The sequence below is a fragment of the Ambystoma mexicanum genome, chromosome 2q (genome assembly GCF_040938575.1).
Source record: "Ambystoma mexicanum isolate Mex_15411 chromosome 2q, UKY_AmexF1_1, whole genome shotgun sequence".
Lineage (NCBI taxonomy): Eukaryota > Metazoa > Chordata > Amphibia > Caudata > Ambystomatidae > Ambystoma > Ambystoma mexicanum.
In genome coordinates, this window is record NC_090924.1 from 1427696012 (window position 1) to 1427723878 (window position 27867).

General features: G+C 48.0%; 1 protein-coding gene across 7 annotated transcripts in view; it reads left to right on the forward strand.

Moving 5' to 3' along the window:
• The window catches only part of LOC138570219 (uncharacterized), a 464546-nt gene that overhangs the window by 412516 nt on the left and 24163 nt on the right, over positions 1 to 27867 (forward strand). For 3 of the 7 annotated variants that reach the window (XM_069648945.1, XM_069648947.1, XM_069648946.1), the window contains 7 exons: positions 1447 to 1512; positions 1885 to 1941; positions 13113 to 13178; positions 13656 to 13715; positions 19898 to 20008; positions 20520 to 20633; positions 22047 to 22157. In XM_069648945.1, coding sequence (XP_069505046.1) covers positions 1447 to 1512; positions 1885 to 1941; positions 13113 to 13178; positions 13656 to 13715; positions 19898 to 20008; positions 20520 to 20633; positions 22047 to 22157 — 585 coding nt within the window. The remainder of the gene's footprint in view (positions 1 to 1446; positions 1513 to 1884; positions 1942 to 13112; positions 13179 to 13655; positions 13716 to 19897; positions 20009 to 20519; positions 20634 to 22046; positions 22158 to 27867) is intronic. The other 4 variants (XM_069648948.1, XM_069648950.1, XM_069648949.1 and 1 more) reach the window with 4 other exon arrangements.

Genomic DNA, 27867 nt, shown 5'->3' on the forward strand with positions numbered 1-27867 from the left:
GTTGCAACGATATTGAGCCATGGACCCTGCAGGGGACACCCCTGCAACCCCTGCATTATTTCTAAATGTGCGGGGAACACCCCCACAACCTCTGCTCCCACAAATTATCCCTCCCAAAAATATTGCCTATGGCAAGACAAACGACCATATGTACGGTGATATTTTTGGTGGGCATAATATGTAGGCACACCCAGGAGGAAAGAGTTAGGTTTTCTATGGTGTTCCTGTTGGGTTGTAGTGGCGGTTTTGAGCGTGCTCTTGTCATTTCGGTGCGCTCTGTTTATTTTCACAAAATTTCTTGTTGGTAGGCATAGTGGTGGTTCATAGGTCTGGGTTCAGTCTTGAGGGTTTTGTGTTGGGGCAGCCCAAATTGGTGGTCTTCTTGTGAGCGTTTGACTACCATTTAGGGAAGATGTCATTTTTGTGGCGGGATGTGTTTCACCCTTTGCCCTCACTTGGGTTTTGGAGGTTTCTTTGGTTTTCATCGCTTGTGGTATCCCGGGTGTGCTCCTATTTTGGTGGCCACTTCTGGAGTTTCGTTTCAGGTTTGTGGTAGTTGTAACGGAGGGAGAGATGCTGTGACCCGGGCAGTGTTGCTGGTGTCAGGGTTAGTGACATCACAGCTGGAATGCTGGTGAAGTGTGTTCAGGTGTTCCAAGTGGACAGTGAGTCCGGCAGTTGGAGGGTAGCTGGGTGGAGATCTGCTGGTTTAAGGGTCTGTGGGGGTTACCAATGCTCTGTTTCCTGTTACACGTCTTCTACTTATGTGGGTGTCATAGGCGTGCCGCTCCTGCGTGTGTTATCTAGCAATAAAGCCACACCTCTAAAAGTACCTTACATGGCAGCGGTCATTCATACAACCTGACTACATTACTCTCACTGCTAACCCGCCGCTATCTAAGATGACGCGTATGGCGCGTGTCCCGGTGATTAACACCTAAGCGATCTGCAGAGAGCTAAAGCTGTCCTGTATGAAGCATAAATAGTCTAGGCAATCCTGATGAACTCTCTGAATTCTGGGTATAGTAGTCCAGTACCACATTGCAAAGAAAAAAGTAGGACTGAATGAGCTGCTCATGCAGACGGGACCCCAGATCTCTAGTCAGGCAGTGCTTAAATTGTGGGGGTGTTTACCACGGCTCAGCCCTTGCACTTATTTTTGAGTCCCAGCACTTATTGTCTCAGACTCAGTTTAATGATGAAGTGGTGATAGTCAGCGCATCCATCAACCACAATGAGCAGGTGTGAGCTGTAGTGTAACCCCAAATATGTTGGCGCTGTGGGGAGTTGCTATGGGTGGTGAAATGCCCACCCGCAGTATCACAGGAGTGCTAGAAAATATATAGGCACTGGCACTTTTTTTTTAAACAAATTAAGCATTGTTAAGTCAGGCACAAAATGGAATGGGTGAAGTCCTCTTACAATGTGTTTTCTCTTTGCTGCCAGCCTTGAGAAGAGTGCGGGCATAGAAGCCCCTCTGATCGTCACCGCGCCTGAGCTGAGCTGGGACAGGTGAGCCGCTGCTGCGCATGGTGCGCGCCGTTTGCCAAAGAGCACTATGTGCCTGGAGGTTGGGCCTAGGCCCATCCCATTCTATGGTTACTTTGTCTGAGTGCATCGTGTAGGATAAGCATAATCACGTCATCTCATCGAGGCTCCAATTTTCCACTCCTTTGCAATGATAATTCCATGCAGCTCTTTTGGAGAATTTTAGAGCTGTCAGTGGCTATATACTTGAAACCACCAGGTGGCAGCAGTGTCCGATGAAACAAAACTGGGCCGTTCAATCGCCTGACACTAGCCCATCTTCAACGCCTCGGCTGTGAGTTGTCACCACTTTGCGAGAGACTGACTAATGATCAATGTGTTTTGTCTTTTACACAGTTATCCCAAACGTGGAGCGAAAAGCACACCTGAGGTCACCCTCTCTGACGCCACGACGTAAGCATCACCTGCATATGGGGGTGTCAATGGTATTTTCTGCATGTAAATGTAGCCCAGTGCCCAGACAGTGAAGGGGGTCTGAAATGTCCTGATTGGCCGAGGCAGACGGGAGTATGGGAAGCAGTAGAGGGTCGCGTACAGCAGGAGTCTGGGCCATACAGATATATCTGAAAGGGGATAAGGCTGGGGAAGAGCCAGGTAAATGTCCAGCTCATTCTGGAAGAAGCCAAGAACCCCCAGTCCACCTTCCCAACTATGTTAGCCTCTGTGGCCTTCTGCGTGAAGTCTCACGAGACTTCAGCAAGAAAACAAAATGGCAGCTGTGCAAGTTCTATTTGCTCTGACTGTAGCCAATGTCGTAGGTGGAGCAGAGGGAGGGGATGTGAATCCCTTACTCACTGTCGAGGAAGGAGACGCTGCCATTGTATCTACAAATATTTGAATTCTAAACCATAGGAAGGGATTTGTGTTATTTTCTCCTTTCATCAGCCCTCCTCGTAACCTCGGTCATTATTGCCCTCCAGAATCCAACCAGGCGCACTGCTTCTGGGCGCACCTGCCTAACCTCTGGGTTTGCACCAAAGTCTCAGGGTTTCACGCTCTTCTCCGGGTCTCCGGGGAAGAGCCTGGAGTCCCTGGGTTTTCCACCACAGACCCAGTGTTTAACTAACAATACACATCTGCAGATATTTCGCGTTCATTGTCAGCTGGGGCTCCTGTGATTAAAAGCAGATGCCAGGCACAATGCCCTGTGATTGTCTGTCCATTCACATGGAAAACAGGTGCCAGCCACGGACACAACAAAGAGGCCGAGACGTGACCCCATGCAGTTAACTAATCTATCCAGCCTGAACCACATCCACTAAAAGGACTCAACGCACCAAAAAGAAGAGAAGCGCCTCGAAATTAAAAGTGATTATGCTGCAAGTGCAGTGACAAACAGCGCATACCATTTAAAAAAAAAAAGTATTGGTCATTTTACGCCCCAAATATTCAAATGTAATTCACCTCAGGGAGACATCATTTAGACCCGGGAGGCCTTTTGCAGCTTCTATTCGCTTTATACCAGTCCGTTTGCCTCAGCTGTCCTAGTGGTTCCAAAAATATAACAAACTACGGCTGGACCTTAACAATAGGTAGATGCCTTGGAGAGCAAATGCCTGGCCCCCACCTTGGGATTTTCCCACACATGGCTGCCTGTTTCAAAGAAGTCAGTGCTGTTGATGTGCTACTCCTGTGTGTGTCTGTCGTGTGTTCTTCTTTTAGTAGTGTAAGGTTTCCAAATGCAAAAGGCCACTCCAGAAATGGTAAATGCATTTTTGTTGAGGGCACAGTTTCATTTAGTGCAGTTTTGTGCACATCGCCCATCACACAATCAATATAGTTTAAGGAACTGAAAGCATGAATTTTTTGCAACATAGGCAAATAGCTGTCTTTTGGGGAGGCAACTGTGTGGTACGTAGATTATAATAGAAATATGGTTTCTCATTAGAGCGATTGTCAGAAGCGGCCACAGTCACTGCTGTTTGTACAGTGTAAACACATTGGTGCGGCTTGACAATCGGCTTGACGTTCTCCCAACGCGCCTCGTCACCCGTCGCAGGGTACTTTCCTCTAACGACCTAACGGAGGTGGTGGAAGCGAAGCGGTACAGGAGCGGAGAAGGAGTTACCGCAATGGAGAGGATCTGAGGCTTATTATTTCTGCTGCCCTTCCCATTCTCCTGAGCTACCGCCGCCTTCGAGGAAGCAAGCGGAGGCAAGAGGAATCGAGACTACACGTGTCTCTCCCGGTGCTAATGACTGGAGAAGGTGAGGAGCGGCAATAGAGCGGTACAATTTGAATCAGTACTGTTTGTACTGTTTGTTTTGCTCTACATGCTCTATACGCTGACTTGCTATCCCTTCTGACAGGGGCACCAGCATTTTAAGTGCACCAGCAACTCCGCAGATCACCAGGAGGGATGTTAGAGCTATAGCAGAGCTGCACTTATACGAATACGTGCATTGTGTGCCCCCAGTGTTTTTTTGCGTTCTCTTGTGTGACCATCACCCCCTCCCTTCTGGGGCCACAGTAATTCTACAGCTCTCCAGGCGTAGACTTGGAGGGTACATTGCAGATATATTTCCCTCCTCTTTTTAATTACTTTCCCCTGTTCTATACTTGCGACAGAGATTTGCGCCATCTGATTGCCATTTCCAGGAGACTGTGGGCAACGCCTTTGATCCTCAGTGGTATAGTTAAGGCATCAATAATTATATTAACAAGCACTTAAAATTTCTATCTGACAGACTGCTGATCCCTGAAAGGGGTCCTAAGTGTATTTGAATTAGTGATAAGTTGCCTTATAGCAATAGACTCTTCGACAATAGGGAACAGATCCTTAATAACAGTACTGCCTGGCTTGGTCTGGTCTTAAGGGGCAAGAGGCACTCAAGCCTACGGTTTCTAAGACAGTCTGGCTATTTAGCCCCTTTACTAGCAACCACGCTGCACAGATCTGTGAGTGGCCCTTAATATAAGCAGTGTTGTAAGCTTGGCAATGCTTACAGTCAAGAAGTGCTCAGCGACGAGATATCATTTACGCTAGCAGAGGAGCAAGACTTCCACATCTAATACGAATGTATGTAAAGGACCTAAAGCAGCACCGGTGGAGAGAGGTGCAATCACCGACGTTTTTCTGCCCCCTGTTACCTCAAATATAATAAGCTCTCCGCTACACATGGAAAAAGCGACTGGCAGCCAAAGCATGAACAACCCCGCAGATACAGTAGATGTATTAGGAGAAAGCGCCATCGATAACAACTCATTACTAGAACTCTGCCTATCCACGCAGAGATCCATAACCCCTCTATTAGGAAGTAATCCCAGCAATCAGACCAACAGCCATCAACATCTGCCTACTGATTCACAACGAGAAATATGTAACAGATTATCTGCCTCTCCCAATTTGGATGCACAATTAGAATCATCGGAAGCAGATAGCAGCAGAGAGCATGGGGAAAGTCAAACGACCTTGGGGGATCTGCAATCCTCGGTCGCATCTTTGCAATTTGCTTTAAATATCCTGCTGAAGATGTGCGGGAGGATACTTGGAGTTACCCTTACCTTGCCAACAGGAAATACAGCTAATAACAGCAACCTGGAGTCTCTACAGAAGGAAGGGAACATCTCGCTGCCAGAATGCCCGGAAACAGTAGACCATGATCTAAATATCACTACTAATGTGGACGTATTTTTTTCACGCAAACAGCAACGGATGACCAGAAGAGCGAGCACAAGGAAAAAGCGTCAATTGGCTACTATAATACTACCTGATACAGCAGAGCCGGAAGAGGAAATATCTATACCCACAGAAGGTAGTACCCCCAAACCGGGACAGAGAAAAGTAAAATGGAAAGCGACCCGAGCGCGTAAAGGTACTATGGGCAAGGAGGGCAAACTGACCAGCTGGCTCATCCTCGACAAGAGCACCACCGCACATCCAATTGAAGAGGTGGACTTTAATAAGAATAACGGCCCAAATCCAGCTGATGAGATGGATATAGAGCCCTCATTCTGTTTAAGTGAGCAGGAGGTAAATCTAGCTCCGAATGTTACAAATACTGATCCAATCAAACAATCTCAAACTGACATCTTATCCACTCCATTAACCGCACTGCCAGATGATGACGATGGTAACGCGATATTGCCCAAAGGCGGAAGGACTTGCATTATTAAGAACCTGTATCAGAACAGTGATCATGATTGGATCCCCAGATCAGCGCTGATGACCAGATTACACTCTATTGCACAACTGAGAGTGCTGAGATCGGAGGACTTTGAATTTGTCGAACCACTGAAAGCAAGGAACTCCAACACATCAGCAATTCACTGTAAAATTTTAGCAACAGCTAACCTGATGCACAATTTTAAAGCCATCTACGGGAAGTGGATATTGAAGTTGATGCTGACCCTAACATAACTGATCCACAATGGCCAATACTAGAGCCAAGTACCAAAACTGAAGAAATTAAGGTGCCACAGTTACCAAAAGGCAACTCAGTACAGCTAGCAGATGATTAGAATGTTCTTAAATGGCTAGCTGAATTTCTCTCGGTATTGTCATTAGCCCAATGAGATCAAAGTTTAGTTACATGAAACTGTCGGGGTTTCAGCCATTTATTATCTGCAGATGGTTCAACCCCCATGTTAGCAGGTCATACCTGCATTTGTCTTCAGGAGACGTGGCTTACCTCTTGGGACCTTTTGAATGGCTACACCATCCATCAGGAATTAGCCAAAAAGGGACCCAGGGGAAGACCATATGGGGGCCTCCTTATTGAAATTTTACATCCATTAAAGTCAACTCATATCCATTCTAGCATGGATGAATTTGTGTTAGCGGTTGAACTAGAACTCCCCGGCAAAGACAAAGTGGACAAAATGTTATTGATCAATCTTTACAATCCACCAGAATCCTCTAGCAGAGATCTTATACAGGAAGCTTGCCACGACCTGCTGATCAACTGGATGATTCACACAGGAAAAAATCCTGTAATAATTGCAGGTGATTTTAACTGCCATATTGTGGGATCTGTGAGCAGAAGCAATAATCCTGCATTGAAGAGGATAAGTAAGATGTGGCACCCTGAGGCGAACTCCGAGGGACTACTATGGCTTAACTTCTTTAACACATGGGACCTCGAAATCCTAAATGGCCGAACCAGCAGTGACTATCCAGGGCAACCTACTTGGAGCAATGGCAAATCCAGACGTTCTCTTGATTATATTTGTGTAAGCCCCACAATGGCTAAAAGGGTCATCGATATGAGAGCCAATAACAACAACTGGAGTGATCATGCCTCACTAACATTATCATTTGACTTCTTGCTACAGCATGCTCTACCTAGACCAATTGGTGATCTGAGAACGAATCATACTTCTTCAAATATTCGCCTGTCTGATAAAAACATTTTGAAAGCAGCTGAAGCCACGATAGATATGACAAACAGGGGATGGGAAGTTCTCCTACCTATGTCCTGTAATGAGATCGAAGAGTGGATTACTTCTTTCTCACACAATTATGCGACAGCCAATATTAACATGTTAGCCCCAGACGCCAAACCAAATAATGTTTTTGATGCTGAAATCAGAGACGCTAAAAGAACATTAAGAGCAGAGCTCAGGAAACTACGTAAAAATTCCATCACATGGGACAGCTACCGAGTTTCAAGCAAGAAGCGTAAAAATGCCTTTATATCATGGCTTAGACAGAAACGCTATCCAACCAAATTAGCTAAATGGCAAAAGACGGTCCAGATACTCTGTGCCGGGAATACCCGCTCTATATGGGGCTTACTGAGACAGGCAAGGGGGGACACGAGTAGTTCCCTCAACAACCCTATTGGGATGAGCCAATGGGAGGATTTTCTGAGAAGTCGCAATTATTATTCTGTGGGACTCTCCCAGGAAATGACAACTTTGGACCGACCTCCTCCCCCTTTTGTGGTGTCGACGGAATCGCTGACTGCCATGATTAAAAAGCTCAAGGCATCAAGAGCACCTGGACCTAATGGCCTGGTGAATGTCATACTGAAAAGCAATCCGGAATACTAGGCAGAGGTCCTGAAAATATTATTCGATAAGACTCTACAAGATGGGCTCATTCTGGAATCCTGGCAGAAAGCGATTCTGGTCCCGATCTATAAGAGGGGAGATAGGACAGATCCTTCTAACTATTGTCTTCTCTTCATGCTCGATTGTACGGGCAAATTATTTGCGACGTACTTACTTCATGAACTTCAAATGTGGGTGGATAAGGAGAAGATCCTGTATCGATTCCAATGCGGCTTCAGGAGTGGATACTCTACAATGCATAATTTAATTGTAATGGACATCTTACGTAACAGAGCCAGAACTTCTGGCAAACCTCCATTGTATGTATTATACAATGACTTTAGGGCAGCCTTAATCTAGTCCCTAGAGATCTGTTGTGGGCCAAACTTGAGACCTTGGGCTGCCCAAAAGGAATACTTTACTATCTTAAGCTGTTACATTGCAACGCTACAGTCTCTTTGAAATTAGATGCAAAGGGGAATATGACCAACAAGATTGACCAAACTTGTGGCGTAAAGCAAGGCTGCGTGACGGCTCCGATTCTCTACAACCTCTTTGTCCATGACATCCCGAAAGTTCTATCAGCAGAACATAATTGTCCCCCCAAGATAGGCCCAGTTCACTGCTCGATGCTTGCCTATGCCGACGACTTGGTCATCATGTCAGTGGTCTTTCGAAATACCACAGAGGGACTATGGACCTATGCCCAAAGAAACGGCTTAATAATCAACCTAGACAAAACCCAGATGATGGTCCTTAGCAGCAAGAAGATCGCACGTGTGAATGTTAAAATACATGGGACTACAATACTATATACACCCTATTACAGCTATCTGGGCATTGAGATGGAGCCTAAAGGGCAATATACTATGTGTAAGCAAGCTCATATTACGCGAGCGGCCCAAATTACTGCCCTGATACTTCGATTTTCTTCCTATGGCGGTTACACTCTCTGGGCAGCACGACAACTATATCAGCAGGTATTAACTCCCATGATCATCTATGTCCTAGAAGCTTACAGCTGATAGATCTGGGATGGCTCCAAATACTTGAGGGGAAATTTTGGAAGAAAATACTTGGACTCCCACAGTGTATACCCGTGTCCATCCTCAGATTGGAATTGGGCCTCATCCCATGGAAAGCTCAAGTACTTAGAAAACGGGCTGAGCTTTACGTTAAAATGTCACCTCAATCAGAGAACCCTTTGCTGAATATTATGCACAGTGAAATCAACAAATCTTCTACACTCCCATTTATGAGAAAACAACTGACGGTTTACCTGGGAAGGATCGGCTGGATCAATAGGCCTTATGGGGATCAAGTCAGTGCATTATGTGCTTTGTCACAAAAATCTGAGTGAGACGACTGGATTGATAACTTTGCACACTTGGAAGACTCAAAACGGTATAAATTTGTACAACATATGGGATACACCTTTAAGAAGCCATTGCCATATCTGTCTGTGTCCCTTACCTCGACTGAGACGGTTTATCCTTCTGTTAAGGATTGATCAATTACCGGTATTGGCTACCAGCGGGATTATGAGTAATCTCGCCAAACCAGAACGTTTCGGTCCACTCTGTATGAATAGATCCATTACTGAAACTGGTAAACATGTTGTTACTAGGTGCCCTACCATGATAAAAACCTACTCAACATGTTATGGGGACTTTATTCACAGAATGGATCATATCAGCAGCAATGACATTTGGCTAAGAGCGCTTAATGCAACCGGGATGAAACTCTACATTGCAATGTATAATGAGTGGCTGTTAGATATAACTATATAGACGTTACCCTCTTCCAATGTGTTGTTGGAACTATTAAGTATTTGTACCAACAATTTGTTCTTAAGAATCTCTTACTTTGAGAACCTGAAAGTGTCACAAAAATCCTGTACATAGGCAAACAAAGCACAAAAGTTGATTTACCGCTCAAACATCCTTTGGATGGAATTTTAATTTGAATTTTCTTTTGTTTTTGATATTTTTGGTATAATGTGAAGAGTATTACTTATTATTCTTATTTTCTTTTCTTTTCTTCTTCTTTTTTGGTTAATTATTATATAAATATGTTTAATGAAATTAGAAGAGTATCTACTTTTGTAATTTCTAGAGATTTATGTTATGTGAAAAGCTTATGTTAAGCTCTAACACATTAACAAATAAATTAAAGTGTCTAATACTGCAAACATATTTCTATGGCAGCTACAACCACTGAGGTTTTTTTACACCTTTTTGACATGTGGGCAGAGCCTTGTACAATTGGGCAGAGTCTTGTGTGGCTATGGACAGGACTTAAATCTCAGGGTTTTTGATGTTCAAATGTCGGCAGGTATGGTTGGGCCCCGGGAAGGTTGTTCTCGGCATTTGAAGAATCGGGCCGACCTAGTGAGGCAGCAGAGTACCAAGGGCGGCGACAGGGGTGTGAACAGAAAGAGTGCTCTCCAGGGTGTGGTGTGTGTCTTCCGAGAGATTGGTTGGTGCCTGTGGTTTACAGCAGGTGTAGGCGCATCGCTGTCAGGATGAAACACTTTGGTTATGGTTCACTGACCCTGCCAGGTGTGACTCTGGCTGGGGTTAGCTGGAAGGGTTGTTCTCATGAAACACTGGTTGTGGTTCACTGACCCTGCCAGGTGTGACTCTGGCTGGGGTTAGCTGGAAGGTTTGTTCTCATGAAACACTTTGGTTGTGGTTCACTGACCCTGCCAGGTGTGACTCTGGCTGGGGTTAGCTGGAAGGGTTGTTCTCATGAAACACTGGTTGTGGTTCACTGACCCTGCCAGGTGTGACTCTGGCTGGGGTTAGCTGGAAGGTTTGTTCTCATGAAACACTTTGGTTGTGGTTCACTGACTCTGCCAGGTGTGACTCTGGCTGGGGTTAGCTGGAAGGGTTGTTCTCATGAAACACTTTGGTTGTGGTTCACTGACCCAGCCAGGTTGGACACTGGCTGGGGTTAGCTGGAAGGGTTGTTCTCATGAAACACTTTGGTTGTGGTTCACTGACTCTGCCAGGTGTGACTCTGACTGGGGTTAGCTGGAAGGGTGGTTCTCATGGGCCGTTTAGGGGGTTCAGGGTTAGTGTTCCCTGGGGTTGTGCGGACTGTTGTTTAGGTTTAGAGGCCGCTGTGACATGTCTTTGGGGGTGTCATTTGAAGAATGTTTTGGAATATTTTGACTTTTCTTTTCAGGTTTTTCCTGGTAGCTTTGGGGTGGATGTTGGACATTTATGGACAGAGTTGTGGGTGTGGGGCGGGCATTAACAGTGTTTCTTTGGGAGGATGTCGCCAGAGGAATATTTTCAAATGCTTCATTTTCCTTTGCTGGTGTCTTTTGGGACTTTGGGTGGATGGTAGACATTCAGGAGAGTGTTTGAAAAAAAACATTTTTTTGCTTCTGGGCAGAAGCAAGGTTTCGGTTCGATTTCTAGAGGGTGCGGGTGGTCACTTTCTGTGCATGTGGGAATGTCATTCCGTTTTTGCATGTGGGATCACGGGTGACACGTTCACATGCTGTCATCTATCTATGTGTTTTTCAGCTTGAGCCGTGTGGATCTGGGGGTTTAGCACGTTTTCAGTGTTTGCCGTTTTTCAGAAGATGCTGGTATTTTTGTATTTGATTTTTTGGACCGTCGTGCAAGTAAGCTGTCACGCACCCCGTTTTTCCTTTTGGGTGTGCCATTGCGTCAATGAGTTGGTGGCTCTGATGCGTGTATTGGGTCCAGTGCCTGGTTGTTCCAACTTTTGGGTATGTGTCTGGTTTTGGTTGGCATTTTGTTTATGTCAATGAGTCAGTGGCCCTTTTATATGTGTTTTTCTCTTTGGTGCCGGGTGGTTCCAACTTTTGGTTATGTGTCTGGTTTTGGTTGGCCTTTTCTTTATGTCAACGAGTTGGTGACCCTGATACAGGTTTTTGTGTTCGGTGCCTGGTGGTTGAAACCTTTGGGTTTTGTTTCTGGTTTTGGGTTGGCATTTGTCACATGTGAACCATTACGTGGCCTTCACTCATTTTTGTGATTGGGCCTGTTCCCGGTATGTTGGTTTTTGTGTCTCCATTATTTTGGGGGGTTAGGGATGAATTCTGCGGTTTCTGGTCCCAGAGGGATATTTTCATCTGCCCTTTCTGGCATGTCTGCTCTGCAGTCATGTATTTTTGCTTTGCGCCCTTAGTAGTTTGTGGTTTTGATTGTTTCTGGTTGTTTTTGGGTTGATTAGCCCACAGGTGTTGTTGGCTTGTGTCGTTTTACTCGCAGGTGAGCAAGTTTGTGCTCGGACGTGGAAGGTCTGAGGCCCTGGGAGTGGCAGTCCCAGGAGGAAGGAGTTAGGTTTTCTATGGTGTTCCTGTTGGGTTGTAGTGGAGGTTTTGAGCGCGCTTTTGTCATTTTGGTGTGCTCTGTTTATTTTCACTACATTTCTTGTTGATAGGCATAGTGGTGGTTCATAGGTCTGAGCTCAGTCTTGAGGGTTTTGTGTTGGGGCAGCTCACATTGGTGGTCTTCTTGTCAGCGTTTGATTACCGTTTAGGGATGGTGTCGTTTTTGTGGCGGGATGTGTTTCATCCTTTGCCCTCACTTGGTTTTGGAGGTTTCTTTGGTTTTCATCGCCTGTGGTATCCCAGGTGTGCTCCTATTTTGGTGGCCACTTCTGGAGTTTTTTTTCAGGTTTGTGGTAGTTGTAACGAAGGGAGAGATGTAGTGATCTGCTCTTCGTGCTGTGACCCGGGCGGTGTTGCTGGTGTCAAGGTTAGTGATATCACAGCTGGAATGCTGGTGAAGTGTGTTCAGGTGTTCCAAGTGGACAGTTAGCCCGGCAGTTGGAGCGTAGCTGGGTGGAGATCTGCTGGTTTAAGAGTGTGGGGGTTACCAGTGCTCTGTTCCCTGTTACACGTCTTCTACTTATGTGGGTGTCATAGGCGTGCCGCTCCTGCGTGTGTTATCTAGCAATAAAGCCACACCTCTAGAAGTACCTTACCTGGCAGCGGTCATTCGTACAACCCCACTACATTACTTTCACTGCTGACCCGCCGCTATCTAAGATGACGCGTATGGCGCGCGTCCTGTTGATTAATACCTAGGCTGTCCTGGATCAAGCATACATAGTTCAGTCAGTCCTGAGGAACTCTCTGCATTCTGGGTATAGTCCTCCAGAAATACATATTGCAAATAAAAAAACAGGACTCAATTAGCTGCTCATGCAGATGGAACCCCAGATCTCTAGTCCGGAAGTGCTTAATCAGTGGGGGTGTTTACCAGGGCTCAGCCCGTGCACTTATTTTTGAGTCCCGGCACTTATGGTCTCAGACTCAGTTTAATGATGAAGTGGTGATAGTCAGTGCATCCATCAACCACAATGAGCAGGTGTGAGCTGCATTGTAACCCCAAATATGTTGACACCATGGGGAGTAGCTATGTGTGGTGGCAGCAGTGGTGGGGAACTGCCCCCGCGCAGGGTCACAGGGGTGCTATAATATATGTAGGCCCTGGCACTTATTTTGTTTTACAAATTAAACGCTGTAGTCAGGCATGGTGGAATGGGTGAAGTCCTCTTACAATGTATTTTCTCTTTTCCGCCAGCCTTGAGAAGAGTGAGGGCATGGAAGCCCCTCTGATCGTCACCGCGCCTGAGCTGAGCTGGGACAGGTGAGCCGCTGCTGCGCATGGCGCGCGCCGTTTGCCAAAGAGCACTATGTGCATGGAGGTTGGACTTAGGCCCATCCCATTCTATGGTTACTTTGTCTGAGTGCAGCGTGTAGGATAAGCATAATCACTTCATCTCACGGAGGCTCCACTTTTCCAGTCCTTTGCTATGATAATTCCATGCAGCTCTTTTGGAGAAATCTAGAGCTGTCAGCTGCTATATACTTGGAACCACCAGGTGGCAGCATTGTCCAGAAAAGGTTCTAAAGCAGCCTTTAACACCCTATGCTTTCTTTCCTGCGTGGGTCACCCTGGGCTGCCCGTCTGCACACAACGGGCGGGATAGAGCGGTTAATGTTAATCTTTGCCTCTGAGCAAAACAATCGTCTGACACTAGCCCATCTTCAACGCCTCGGCTGTGAGTTGTCACCACTTTGCGAGAGACTGACTAATGATCAATGTGTTTTGTCTTTTACACAGTTATCCCAAACGTGGAGCGAAAAGCACACCTTCTGGGGTCACCCTCTCTGACGCCACGACGTAAGCATCACCTGCATATGGGGGTGTCAATGGTATTTTCTGCATGTAAATGTAGCCCAGTGCCCAGACAGTGAAGGGGGTCTGAAATGTCCTGATTGGCCGAGGCAGACGGGAGTATGGGAAGCAGTAGAGGGTCGCGTACAGCAGGAGTCTGGGCCATACAGATATATCTGAAAGGGGGATAAGGGGAAGAGCCAGGTAAATGTCCAGCTCATTCTGGAAGAAGCCAAGAACCCCCAGTCCACCTTCCCAACTATGTTAGCCTCTGTGGCCTTCTGCGTGAAGTCTCACGAGACTTCAGCAAGAACACAAAATGGCGGCTGTGCAACTTCTATTTGCTCTGACTGTAGCCAATGTCGTAGGTAGAGCAGAGGTAGGGGACGTGAATCCCTTACTGACTGTCAAGGAAGGAGACCAGAAGACGCTGCCATTGTATCTACAAATATTGGGATTCTAAACCTTAGGAAAAGGTTTGTGTTATCTTTCTCCTTTCATCTGCCCTCCTCGTGCCCTCGTCATTATTGCCCTCCAGGATCCAACCAGGCGCACTGCTTCTGGGGTATATGGGATGTTATAGTACATCATCTCTGAAAACGGCCTGGACTTTCTGGCTTCACCAGGCGGCAGGCCCCGCACTTGTCCTAGCCCTCCCAGAGGGTTGCACTATTATCAGAGCTGACAGAAACTCAGTCAGGGGAGGAGGACCTGCCTTATTGCAAAAACCCATCTGGGACTCAGAGATACCACCCTCACCAGTATACCCTCGGCTGAACTCCTATCAGTTAAATTCCCGCTAACAGCCACCCAAACCGTCCTCTTGCACCTCATCTACCGCCCTCCAGGTCCCATCTCCTCCTTCGAGGAAGACATCACAGGCCTCCTAACAGCCAATGTGAAACTATGCATCCAAATCGTACTACTTGGTGATCTCAATCTTGGTTCCAGGACCCCAATGATACCAACGCCCTAGCTCTTGAAAACTCCATCTCCCAGCTCGGCTTCAAGCACCGAATCAAGGTGCCCACACATGTCAAGGGTAGAACCCTAGATTGCCTGTCCAACCTCATTTGCTCTATTAAAATACTTCAGAATGAACCAATTGCCTGGACAGACCACCACTACATATCCTTCGACATCCAGGGGACCACATCCCCGCCTCCCATTATCTCCCCCCATCTCTCTCCAGGAACCCACAGAACGTAATACTCTCCAACTTACGCCCATTGATCAACAACATCTTGGACGATACCATCTACAAGAACCTAGACCCCACTAATCTAGTTGACCTCTACAACAATACTTTAGAGTCAGCCTTGAACAATATAGCACCACTCAAACTAAAAAAGGCCAAACCAACGGCCCAACTCAACAAATGGTTCACAGCAGAACTAAAAATTTTGAGGAATGAAAAAGGAATGGCGGAATCTACCTGGTGTAAATCACCTACTTCTCACAATAAAACACTGTACAATACAGCAGCCGCCTCCTACAAACTGCCATTCTCACCCCCAAAAAAGAATCCTCAACGCCAAATGAAGGACTAAGGAGCTCTTCAACATCCTAAGGGAACTGGAAACCCCAGCCCCAGAGTCAGAGAACTACACAAAGGATGCAGCCTGGTGCGCCAAAATACAACAAGCCCTAGCTGACAAAATAGCATCACTCCAAACCAAAATAGAAGCCAAAAAGAACAGCCTCTCGAACAGCACATCCTTCAAGCACTCACCCAAGAAACAAACCCCTCACTGCCCCCCATTTGCATTCTCCACGGTCACTTCCAAAGAAATGGAAGACATCATCATAGGCCTAAAACCCTCAAGATGGCAAGAAGATATCTGCTTCGCTCTCATCATCAAGGAAGCCGCCAAAGAGTTGTCCCTAACAACCTCAAGGAGGCCTGGGACATGCCCCTTTAAAAAAAAAAACACTCTAGACCCCAATATTCCAACGAACTACAGGCCAATCACAACCGTCCCCTTCCTTCTAAAAATTCTGGATAGAGTTGCATATTTGCAAATCCAGAAACATTTGGCCTCGGACAATCCGGATTTCGGCCTAGACATGTGACTGAGACAGCCCTCCTGGACCTGAAAATGCAGATGGATGAGGCTAAAGACAAAGGAAAATTGGCCATCCTTCTCTTGTTAGACCTCTCAGCTGCATTTGACCTGGTCGATCACCAGATCCTCACTGAACATCTGACCACAGCAGCAGCCTTCTCTAGCAACGTCTCCAATTGGATCAAATCCATCTTATCCAACTGCACCACCAGAGTCTTTTCACCATCAGCCTTGGCAGATCCAATTCTCAGATTCTGTAGGTTTATCACTCACACTTTCCTTACCACTAGCCGACTCCTCACCTGATGAGTCTGTGTGGGTCTTTACGGATTCGTCGGATGAGCTTTCCGGCTTTTCCCTCCAGGCTGTATTTGTCTTTGTCCTGACGGTCGTATTCTTCTGTTTGACGAGATAGGAGCGAGCTCCCCCGGAGGCCACTTTGCCTATAAGCAATTAGCCTGGCAGCGGGGTCTCCGGGGAGCCCACCCCAAACCAGGGAAAACTGCATACTGCGCACCGCTGCACTTTGCGTGGTCTCCGGGCGCTCTGGCAGATCTGAAAAAGAGATGGGTGGGTTAGAGCGAGAATGCTCTAACCCACGCGATAACTTTGCTGGTGTGGAAGTATTATAAATAAATGTGTGCCACTGGATTTGCAGCAGTCGCATATGCGTGTGATACCGTTGACTCACTTTCAGAATTGGTGCATTAGGGATAATGATTTTCCACTAAAATATGAGAAAATTCCTTCAACTGCTAGGCCATAATTGGAAGCCAAGGATTGCGAGTGCCAACTCTAGACATAACAGGACAGAGTCGACTTATGACAAAGGAGTCTCAATGCATTACACCTGCTGGTTCCTTAACTCCAGTGATAATTTCTTTCTTGGCCATCAGCACCTGTGCTGTGCGTAAAGACACTCCATCGGTACTATTCAAGGGCAGAAAGCATGTTCCATCTTTGATGGTAGCCGTGGGATAGCTTGTTGGTCTGATATTACCTGAGGGGCAGTTATACCGCTCCAAATTGGCCTGCGTGCAGGGTGTGTGCCCATCTACAGCTTTGTGATGACCATCAGAGGCATTTCCATATCAACGCTGTGTGTAGATGATAGTCCAGCACCTGGAAGCCCTAGGGCTTTGGCGCTATACAAATACAATAACATAACATTTGGCAAAGTGTGTTGAGGAATTGTCCTCCGAAAAACCCTGGAAGATTGTGTAGCTGTAGTTGGCAGGGGTAAGTTGTAGTCATCCGGAGAGGAAGTTGTCGGCGTGCATCCGCACTTCAATAACCAGCATGCACTGGTAAGTGTTCGTAGTAGATAAGGAAATAACGATCTTGTGCGAAGCAGCACAAACAGTATAGTACTCCAAAGAACTAGGACAACTAAGTGTTCCCAGCAAAGAGCGTCTGAAGGCAGGAGAGATGCTGAAGCAGGAGTGAGTACTAGAAGGCAGCGCAGAGCGCGGCACAACAGCGGAAGCAAAAACAAACAGGTAAGCGGAATAAACGGGAGGAGGAAACCGCGAACATCGGTAACGGAAAGAAACGGGCAGACTAGCAGGCAAGGAAGGCAAGGGAAACACAGAGAAACAACTGGAGGCAGAGCACAAGCGAAGTGAACTCACGTAGGCAGCAAGAAAGTTGCAACGCACAGGTGTTCTCCATTCTCAGGTACTTGTAGGTAGTACAACAGAAAGACTAGACCAGAGTCTAGTCCTTCTTCCATAACGCCCATCTGCTCCATACTTTCCAAGGGCGATATATGACACCAATCCCCATCCACTGTGGGGTGCCCCAAGGCTCATACGCCTCTCCAAAGTTGTACAACATATTCACAAAGCTCATCTTCGACCACCTTGACAACATGGGTGTCATCTACACGAATTACGTAGATGACACCCAGGTTCTCATCCCGCTGTCAGGATGCTACAAAGATGACTCTAAGTTAATTAACGATATTTACTTGGAAATTCAGGCATGAATGGCTGCCCATAGCCTCTGCCTCAATAACGAAAAAACAGAGCTCTTGATTGTCGGCACGCAGGCTCACTTAAACAAACTTGATCCACTATATATGTCCTTCAATGTTGACGGCAATCCGATTAAAGTTGTGAAGGAAATAAAAACACTTGGAGTTTACCTTGACTCAACCTTGTCCTTAAAGAAACAAGTCAGCTCCATTGCATCATCAACAGCCTACACCAACAAGCTGATCAATGCCTGTAAATCATATCTGTCCCCTACGAGTCGCATGTCGCTAGCTCGAGCCTTAGTACTTTCTAAGATAGACTATTGAAACACGCTATTCCTAGGATCCTCTGAACTGAATGTCAAGAGACTGCAGGTCCTACAAAATAACTCCCTAAGATCAGCACTAAACATTCCCAGATCTAGTCACATCTCGAGCCTGAGACAGAAAGCTAACTGGCTCCCAGTGCGCGACAGAATAACAATTCGCGCCCTGGCAATCACCCACAAATGTCTGTCAAAATCTTCTCCGAGATACCGGTCAGACAAGTTCTCCAAATACCAACCTGCCCGTCGCACCAGATCCTCCCAAACACACCTCCTTTCAGTTCCTAGGTTTAACCCTGAAACGGCAGGAGGTGCCAGCTTCCCCACCCAAGCTGCCAACTATTGGAACTCCCTGCCTCCCACTATTAGAATGGACCCTCCTTCTGTGCTTTCAGATCCAGAGTAAAGAGCTGGCTCACTGATAAGACTAACATCTGATGCCCTAGTCTGTACTACTACTACTACAGCTGCTGCCACCTGTTCTGGAGTCTTGTATTCACCGTTTTTGATTTATATGCTCCTATCTGTATTTATTGAATGCCAGACCTACTTGTAACCTTGGTCGACCCAATTTTTGATGTCTTATTAATGTATGCCTGTAACACACTGAAGGTTTTCCAGCGCCCAGTTACGTCAGTGTTAGGTGCGCGATACAAATAATAAACAAATACAAAATAAATACAAAATATTACGTTACTGGGATGCATACTGTGCACCGCTGCACTTTGCATGGTCTCCGGGCGCTCTGGCGGATCTGAAAAAGAGATGGGTGGGTTAGAGCGAGAATGCTCTAACCCACGCGATAACTTTGCTGGTGTGGAAGTATTATAAATAAATGTGTGCCACTGGATTTGCAGCAGTCGCATATGCGTGTGATACCGTTGACTCACTTTCAGAATTGGTGCATTAGGGATAATGATTTTCCACTAAAATATGAGAAAATTCCTTCAACTGCTAGGCCATAATTGGAAGCCAAGGATTGCGAGTGCCAACTCTAGACATAACAGGACTGAGTCGACTTATGATAAAGGAGTCTCAATGCATTACACCTGCTGGTTCCTTAACTCCAGTGATAATTTCTTTCCTGGCCATCAGTACAGCCAGCACCTGTGCTGTGCGTAAAGACACTCCATCGGTACTATTCAAGGGCAGAAAGCATGTTCCATCTTTGATGGTAGCCGTGGGATAGCTTGTTGGTCTGATATTACCTGAGGGGCAGTTATACCGCTCCAAATTGGCCTGCGTGCAGGGTGTGTGCCCATCTACAGCTTTGTGATGACCATCAGAGGCATTTCAATATCAACGCTGTGTGTAGATGATAGTCCAGCACCTGGAAGCCCTAGGGCTTTGGCGCTATACAAATACAATAACATAACATTTGGCAAAGTGTGTTGAGGAATTGTCCTTCAGCGTCCGAGGTGTGGCGGTTCTATCCTGAATAAACCCTCTTTTACCGATCACACTCGGTAGCTCAGGTTCTCTGATATTTCACAGGTCATATCACAGCGTTCCCAACTCCTAGTTAGTGCGGTGTCGATCCGCGAGCGTGGCCATGGTCCGTTTATCATGGGTGGGGTCGTGTGGCATTAGATGATCATTGAGGTGGAGTTGGGGCTGTGGGCTTAGTCTCTTAGTCGCTCTGAGCTGGTAAAGACAAATTTCAGCCAGGTTAGGACCTCTGTAAGATATGTCATATCACCTCCGGGATATTACTACCTACCTGTAAAATATGCCGAACATTGAAAGTGCATGCCTACCACCTTTGATCTCCATGGAAGCACTGGAGCTAGACCCTGATGGTATCCATCTGTTTCTTGGTAGCTCCGACATGCACTCTGGAAGAACCTCTTACAGCAGCACCACAGAGACGCGCTACGGGGCGCCTCAGAACGGGGAAGGCAACGCAGTCGAATACACAGTCAGCTCGGACCGGTAAATTCCACCCCGGCCTCTGCTCAGCTCCAGTGGCCGTCCTCAAGCCCATCAGTCTTCTATATGCCCATGCAGCGTTGTTGGGGTAATTAAGCGGCATCAGTCATAGGTGGCTTTCCCTCCTGTAATTGCCCCTCCCTTCTTCCTGGTCTTCTTAGTCTCAAATCTAGAAAGACAGTGGTATGTCAGGAAGCGAGAACATGAACTGCAGAGCCGGGGCAATAGCATTCTGTCCCTTGGATTCTGGACTTCTGCCTATGCTCGAGATTGGGTTCCCTGTATGATTGATAGGTTATTTACAACGCGCTTAATACCCAGAGGTTTCTAAGCGCGGACCTGGGGATCGAACCTGTGTGGTTCTGTATCGTCTTGCTTCGAAGGCCAGCACGCTGCCGCTGAGCTATCCTCCCGAGACACTCTCCCTACGTCTTCCAAGCTTCACCATCATCTTTGCAATACCTCCTGATTATCTTAAGGGTGATTTGACCCAGTAGTTCTACTTCATCTCCAGATACAGCAGAGATCCAGGGGATGGAAGCAGGACCACCACCATCACCAGAGAGTCCCGCCACGAGAGCCCACAGGACACAGACTCCTTCAGGACAGATTCCTACACCAGTACCAGGTAAGAAGCAGCATAACGATCTCTCATCCGGGGGGCTTTCACGGTTGCTATGCGCTATGTTTTCTCCAGAGGCCGAAACAGAGGTGTCGAGAGAGGATATCCAGTCGGGATGTCCAGGTCTCCCTGGAAACAGTGGGTGAGATGGAATGAATGTGGAGTTTGGGGAACAGCTGTGCCCAGTGTGAGTGTCGCTTTTACCATTGGGTTATATGAATGAATCCAGCTCAGGTTGGTAGTGGCAGATGGTTGCCCGCTTTTTGCTGGATGGCAGGACATGAGGTTGTGGTCTTAGTCTGCCCGCGTTCCAGGGGGGCAAACTTGCATTCCTTCCACAGAACAGGTAGGTGACTGCATCACAGGAATGGGAGGGTGGTGGGGGTTGCAATTGGAGTCAAGAGTTCTGTGAATGGCCACTGGCATTGATGGGCATCTCCTCTGCGGGGCTACAGGGTGAGAGCCCCAACATTAAATTGACTAGAAATGGAGCATTGTGTTCCCCGCCCTGGGGTCATCCCTTGTGGCAGCGCCTGGTGACGGAATGAATGTGATCCATGATGTGAGGGGATCCCTGTGAAACAGTTAAATGATGGATGGACTTGAAGACGCGCCACTACTTGCTCAGTGACACAGCAACATAATGTGCTTGATTTGAAGACAGTTTCCTGGACCTTGAGTGCAGTGGCAGCTTGACCCAATAGGGGGGTGTGCCGCCCCCTCGCCTTAGTGGGGGGCAGCATTATCCAGCCCTTTGCTTTATTTTCAAGGGGGACTGTGCTGCCTGCCTCTGAGTGGGAGCACGTCCCCTAGCTACGCATTTCTTTTGTTTTGTTTGTATGATGAGCCCTGTGGGCTCTGCAAGAAATGTAACACGTAATTAGAGGACGTAGGGGGACATCAGAAGTCTGTCCCCACCGCCTCTCATTATTGTGCTAATAGCTTACACACACTGAGGGACAGGGGGGGATTTATTGTTCATCAAGGGCAAAGCAAACATGCTCATAGTGTTATTATGTGGAGAGACTGGCCTATATTTAATTGAGAATCATGTGCGCTCCTCCCTTGGTGCACAGTATTGTACCTGAAGGTTAAAGCAAACATGACAAGTGTTATTAGTGTGGCTAAAAACAACATATTTTCTCTTTACCCTTGATAAAAGTAAAAAATGCCATGCAACATTAAAAAAGTACAAGCATACTTACATTGCTAATAGTACCAGTCTGCATATACTTTCTTAATATGGCAAGGCATTTATTACTTGGCATCAAGGATAAAGCAAACATGACAAGAGTTATTATGTGGCCAGACTCAACAGACTTTCACGATACCAAGATTGTTACACTGAGTTATATGTGTCTGGTTTGGTGAGTGAACTATAATGAGGGTGATACTAACTATGATTTCTTCTCCCGGCAGAGCCACCTCACAGCCCAGAGAGAGCAGCTACACTACCACGAGGGTCAGCAGCAGTGAGCCCCGACACACAACTTCAGAATACCTGGACAACACAGAATCCACCTCCACAAGGTACAAAGACTAGGCCGAGTGTATGAAGCCTGCAGAGGATCTTGGAGACCTGGGAGAGCTCCATTGCACTGCTCAAGGGAGATTCTGTGGTGTGCAGTTTACACCGCTGTGGTCCAGGGCCAAGCTTCAGAACCCGCCAAATCTCAGTGGCCTACCTCCGTCTCCCTGAAAGCCGTATTACTCCCCCACTCATTCCCAAAGCTTCTCCCCATTTGCACATCCACGTTACCCCATTTCATACTCCTGCTCGTCTCCTATCTCATCTCATATTGGAGATATGCCAATCAGTTTACTTCACACAGTGCAGTCTGGGTTCACTATGCTCAGGGGCACAATATGCTCAATCTCGGCCAAGCCGCAGCACCCTATGACCACTGTGCTGGTGAGAAAAATGGCATCTTTATAGTGCAGATCTGGCATGAAGAGCAGCATTGAGCCCTAAAGTAGAATAAACAAGTGAGACCTGCTGAGGCCTTTTTACAGTGTGTGTGGGGTAAGATTACAGCCTCCAAACCTATTTTATGGACATGACTAGCCTAAACATCCTAGCACTAGGACCCAGACAGGTGCAACAACTCTAGATTATGGAAGTAAATATAGCCATAAAAATTGAAATAGGACTATGGTCACAGGCTCTGAGTGCTTCGAGTATGACATTCACATCAGATACCCTAACATGGCAGGTGTGTGGGCCTCCTGCCATTATAAAGGCGTGTTGGAGAAACAGTGTGGTGTGTGCATAATTACTAGCACAACATCAGTGTGCTGGTGACATGGTTACTGCCCATGCTAGTAACAGTGCTTAGGGGCAGGATTAACAAATGGCACAATTAATTCACTGGGGACATGATTACTGACACCAAGGAGTAACAAGGTAAGTTCTCCTAAGGGTGACGTTGGGAGACCTCGCCGCGTCATCTTGTCGTTGAATGAAGATGGAAATCCCTGGTTGGTTGAGTCTGTTGCTGAGGCATGGAAGAACCCCTTTTGCTCAGTGTGTTTGAAAAAACCGAACGACATAAAGGGTGGCCGACGCCTCATCTACGAAAAATTCCGTGTAGGAAGGCAAAAAAGTCATTCTCAAATGTTAATAACCGTGCAAGGTTACTTGTAAAAATAAAATAGGGAAAACATGTTTTTGATAATAAAACAAATCAGGTTGGAATAAAATATCTGTTCACAATAGCTTATTATAGGGTGATAATAACCCATTTTTCAATTATCGATTTTCTAGTGGTAAAATGTTGAAATAATATTTGCCGAGTATTGGAAATCTCCCCTAGGCTTTGAGTACCGAGTGGGGCGTCATAGTCTGATGGGCAAACGGGGGAATGATTATGCGCACAATACAAGTGACGTGCCATTGTAGGCACATAGAGGTCCAATAACAAACATATTAAGTGTGCTTGAGGTCCTGCCTTTGGACACACACATTGGGACAGGTATGGGATTAATGCTACAGTAAGACCATGCTTAACCCAAAAGATGAACAAATGAGCATTAAGTGTGTAATGAACCTGTCTCGGCAACGCCACACCACTGTTTACGAATGAGGCAAAGGCCATGATGAGAGGCTCGCCTGTTGCCCCATGAGCTATTATGGACTGCAATGTACTTCCCACAAAGTGTAAAAGTAAGACGTAAAACCAAGCCGTGCAGGCGCTCAGCCCTTACTCCTGCTCTCTGGGGGATTTGTATTAAATGTGAAGGTGGAGTCGGGGTGCGGAATGAGATTAACGTTTCCTCCATGCGTTCCTGAACCGCCTGGTTTTACGCCAGTATGGCATTTCTGTGCTAGCATTAAAACCAATGCATTCCTGTGAAATGTGCTACTAAATGCAGGTGGATCCCATAGCCAGCCATTGTAAATGATGTCTGCCAAGCGTGCATTTACATGTTTGCAAAACTGAGTGCAGAAATAAGGGTTGGAGGTGGTGTTGACTTTGTTTACACTTATTGTATGTACTACATTTCACAAATCATATACATTGCTTGGATAGGCCCAACAGCATGTCATTGGGATCCTGTCTGTGTTCTAATTCCATCAGCCAGGAGGTAAAACCACTTTTTGCCACTGATTAATTCCTTTATTATCTTGAATCTGCAGCGGGGACCACTACTTTAACGACCATCCAGTTTACCGCGATTTTGCACACACCACAAAATAGCTCAACAGATCTCACATGTGCCACAATATTTTTGAATTCCCAGTAAAGAGGCACAACATATAGGGGCCGATTCATGGAACAAACGTGCGCCGAAAATCTATGCGCAAGCAGGCGCAAGCGGAAAAAAACAGGCGCACGCGCACGCGTGCGATTTATGAAGGTCCCTGCGCGTGCACACCCCGGGGTGTGCGCCAAACCCGTGCATGGCGCACAAGTCACTGCAACATCCCGAAAGGCGTGCGCGACGCGCACAGTGAAAGCGCACAACCTCGGCGCATACACCAGAAAGTGGGCGGGACAGGGGGCGTATCGCACGGAATGGGGAACAACGCGCGAAAATAAGGGCGTAACTGGGGATGTACTGCAGGGAAGCAGACGGAACGCCCACACGCATTCGAACCACACATATTCATGGAATCGAATAGGGCAAAGCCACGCACAGCCAAAGACACGCACAAGCCGAAACACGTCCGCCACACGAAGGCAGGCGGTAGCGTCCCTGCGCATTACAAAAGTGGCAACATACAGCAATTGGGCCTGTGCGAGCGGGCTACGTGTATTTCAGGGGTTCGCGTGAAGTTTCTCACGCGATCGGGCCTGGGGCAGCGGGCTACGTGTATATCAGGGGTTCGCGTGAAGTTTCTCACGCGATCGGGCCTGGGGGAGCGGGCTACGTGTATATCAGGGGTTCGCGTGAACTTTTTCACGCGATCGGGCCTGGAGGAGCGGGCTACGTGTATTTCAGGGGTTCGCGTGAACTTTTTCACGCGATCGGGCCTGGGGGAGCGGGCTACGTGTATTTCAGGGGTTCGCGTGAAGTTTCTCACGCGATCGGGCCTGGGGGAGCGGGCTACATGTATTTCAGGGGTTCGCGTGAACTTTTTCACGCGATCGGGCCTGGGGGAGCGGGCTACGTGTATTTCAGGGGTTTGCGTGAACTTTTTCACGCGATCGGGTCTGGGGGAGCAGGCTATGTGTATTTCAGGGCCTGGGGGAGCGGGCTACGTGTATTTCAGGGGTTCGCGTGAACTTTTTCACGCGATCGGGCCTGGGGGAGCGGGCTACGTGTATTTCAGGGGTTCGCGTGAAAAAGTCGATCAGGCCTGGGGGAGCGGGGTACCACTCACAGTCTGCCTTGCGTGTAGAAGAACGCGTAGCCAACACCCGCTGTGAAGTAATAGCGTGTGAACCCCAACGGATGGAAAACACACGCACCGCACGAAAAGCACGTACAGAGCAGTGTAAAGGCATGCGGGATCTCCAAGCCCTGCCAGGGCAACGCCCGTGCGCAAAACGTCACAGATGCACTTACGCTGTAAGGGCCTTTGGTCCAATGAAATCGCGTACGCGTGCTGACGCGCTTACGCGCTAATGGCCTTTCCTCGATTTTCACGCTGACGTGCAGGATTTTCACGTGCCAAATCACTCCGTATCAAGCTGGCCACGCGAAAACACACGGAAGACCATGCTCCTGCCCAGAAGGCCGAACTACTGCCCCCCAGAACCCCGAGCACGCTCCCACCTGCCATCTGCTGCTGCCTGACTGCCTGCTGCCCACGTGCACTGCCATTTGCTGCCTGCACATCAGCCAGGGGTGCTGTTGCTGTGACCACCCCTGCTGGAACCGAAGACTCCCGACTGGGATTCCATCGCTCCACAGCCCAGCCCCAGGACCCAGTTGCCCACCCACTCCTGCCTCTGGGGTTGTCATGTCGGGGCAAACACCATCTGTGACCACTGACAACCCCCGGCCAGAGAGGCAGAGGGGCACCAGCTTCAGTGCCACCGAAGTTGGTGTTCCTGGTGGAGCAAGTCCTGGGGCAGTATGATGCCCTCTTCGGAAGTTCCCGCGCCGACAAGGAAGGACGGACTCGGCTCTGGACTGACATTGTGACTGCCATCAACGCGGAGGGGGTGGCAGTCCGCGACTTACAACATGTCAGGAAGCGCTGGGAGGACTTCAGGTCCAGGACCCTGAACAAGACCCGGTGCCTCTTGAAGGCAGCGGATGCCAAGGGGCGCCGGGGCCACTTGTCGAAAGAACAGATGAGGGTCCTGGAACGCATATCCCCAGCGCTCCACGTCCAGGTCCTTGAGAAGCAGACCCGTCTGGAGTCGAGCGGTGAGTGTACATGCATCTTGATTGTGAGCAGTGCGTGTGGTGATTATTCAGTAGTGTGCAGGTTGCACATCTGTTTGTATGGGGTCGAGTATGGGTGGGGGTGTACAGGGCCGTGGGGCTGACGCATGCGAGGGCTGTAATGTGTGAGACATGGATGGTGCTTGTGTGTGTAGGCTTGCATGCCAAATGCAGTTGTATGGGCACACATGTTTGGATGAATGTGTATGTAAGTAGACATGTCCGTGATGTCACGCATGTATGTTGTTTTCGGCTGCATGTATCAGCACTGTGTACATGTGCATGTGTGTGTATTTGACAAGGGTGAAACAGTGATGCAACATGGATGCATGTGACAGCGGTATGTGGAAGCCTGATTGGCAGATGTGACATTGATGCCCGTCTGAACAGTGCGACACTTGGCAGAGGTGTACACATGCATGCAAGTGTGGTGGTGTGTGTACATGTGTGGTGCACTTCCTGTGTTGCATGTGATGTATGGCTCACCTTTGGCTGCTCATGCTGTTGTATGTGTATGGATGGTGGTGGCAGTTGCGATATGGCTGTGGTATGGCTCATGTGTGCGAGTTGTGATGACATGCGTGTTGGGGATTGTGATGACATGTCTGAGGTTTGCCAATGCCACTCATGTACAACTGTCATGTGTGTATGTGTCCATTGTACAGTGCCCTGATGCCTGTGTTTTGTTTCTCCCTGTCTGCAGCGTCAACTGATGAAGAGGGCGGAGAAGGTGCTGTGGAGCACAGCGGCGGGGATCCCACCGCCAGCCGGAGACGCAAGGCCCGGTTCCCCTCCCAGGTTGTCATCTCATCGGGGAGTGAGGAGTCCAGTGCCGCGTCCCAGGCCGCAGCTGCCGGGGGGAGGTCCAAGAGGCAGAGGTTGGAGTTGGACTCCTCGGCAGCAGAAGGGGCAGCTGGGACCCCACAGGGCCCAACAGGGGAAGATGGCACGGAGTCATCCAGGTTGGTGGGGGGTTTGGTGGAGGAGGAGGCCGTGCAAGCACCAGAGACGGGGTCTGGAGGTGGGTATCCCACTGGTGCTAGTGGTGCATTGCAGGACCAGGGACAGGAGGCAGCACAGGCCACCGCGGAGGTGCCTGTGTGCAATCCTGTCCCCGATCCTGTCCCTGCATCATCTTGCACCAGCAGGGATGCCTACTTCCAGACCCGTTTTCAGGCAGGGGATGAGCTCATGTCAACTGGCCTTCCTCTGCCTGCGGACGTGGCTATCCAGGTCCGGGTTGAGCCTGTCCTGGCTGGTGTGGCTTTGCGTCAACGGGCCATGCGAGGTGACCTGCAGTCTTTTCATGGAGAGACTGCACGTCATCTCGAATGGCTCGTTGACCACGTCAGCCTGCTGGGACAGGTCACCCAGGCTGGATTCCTCCGTCTGATGGGGCTTG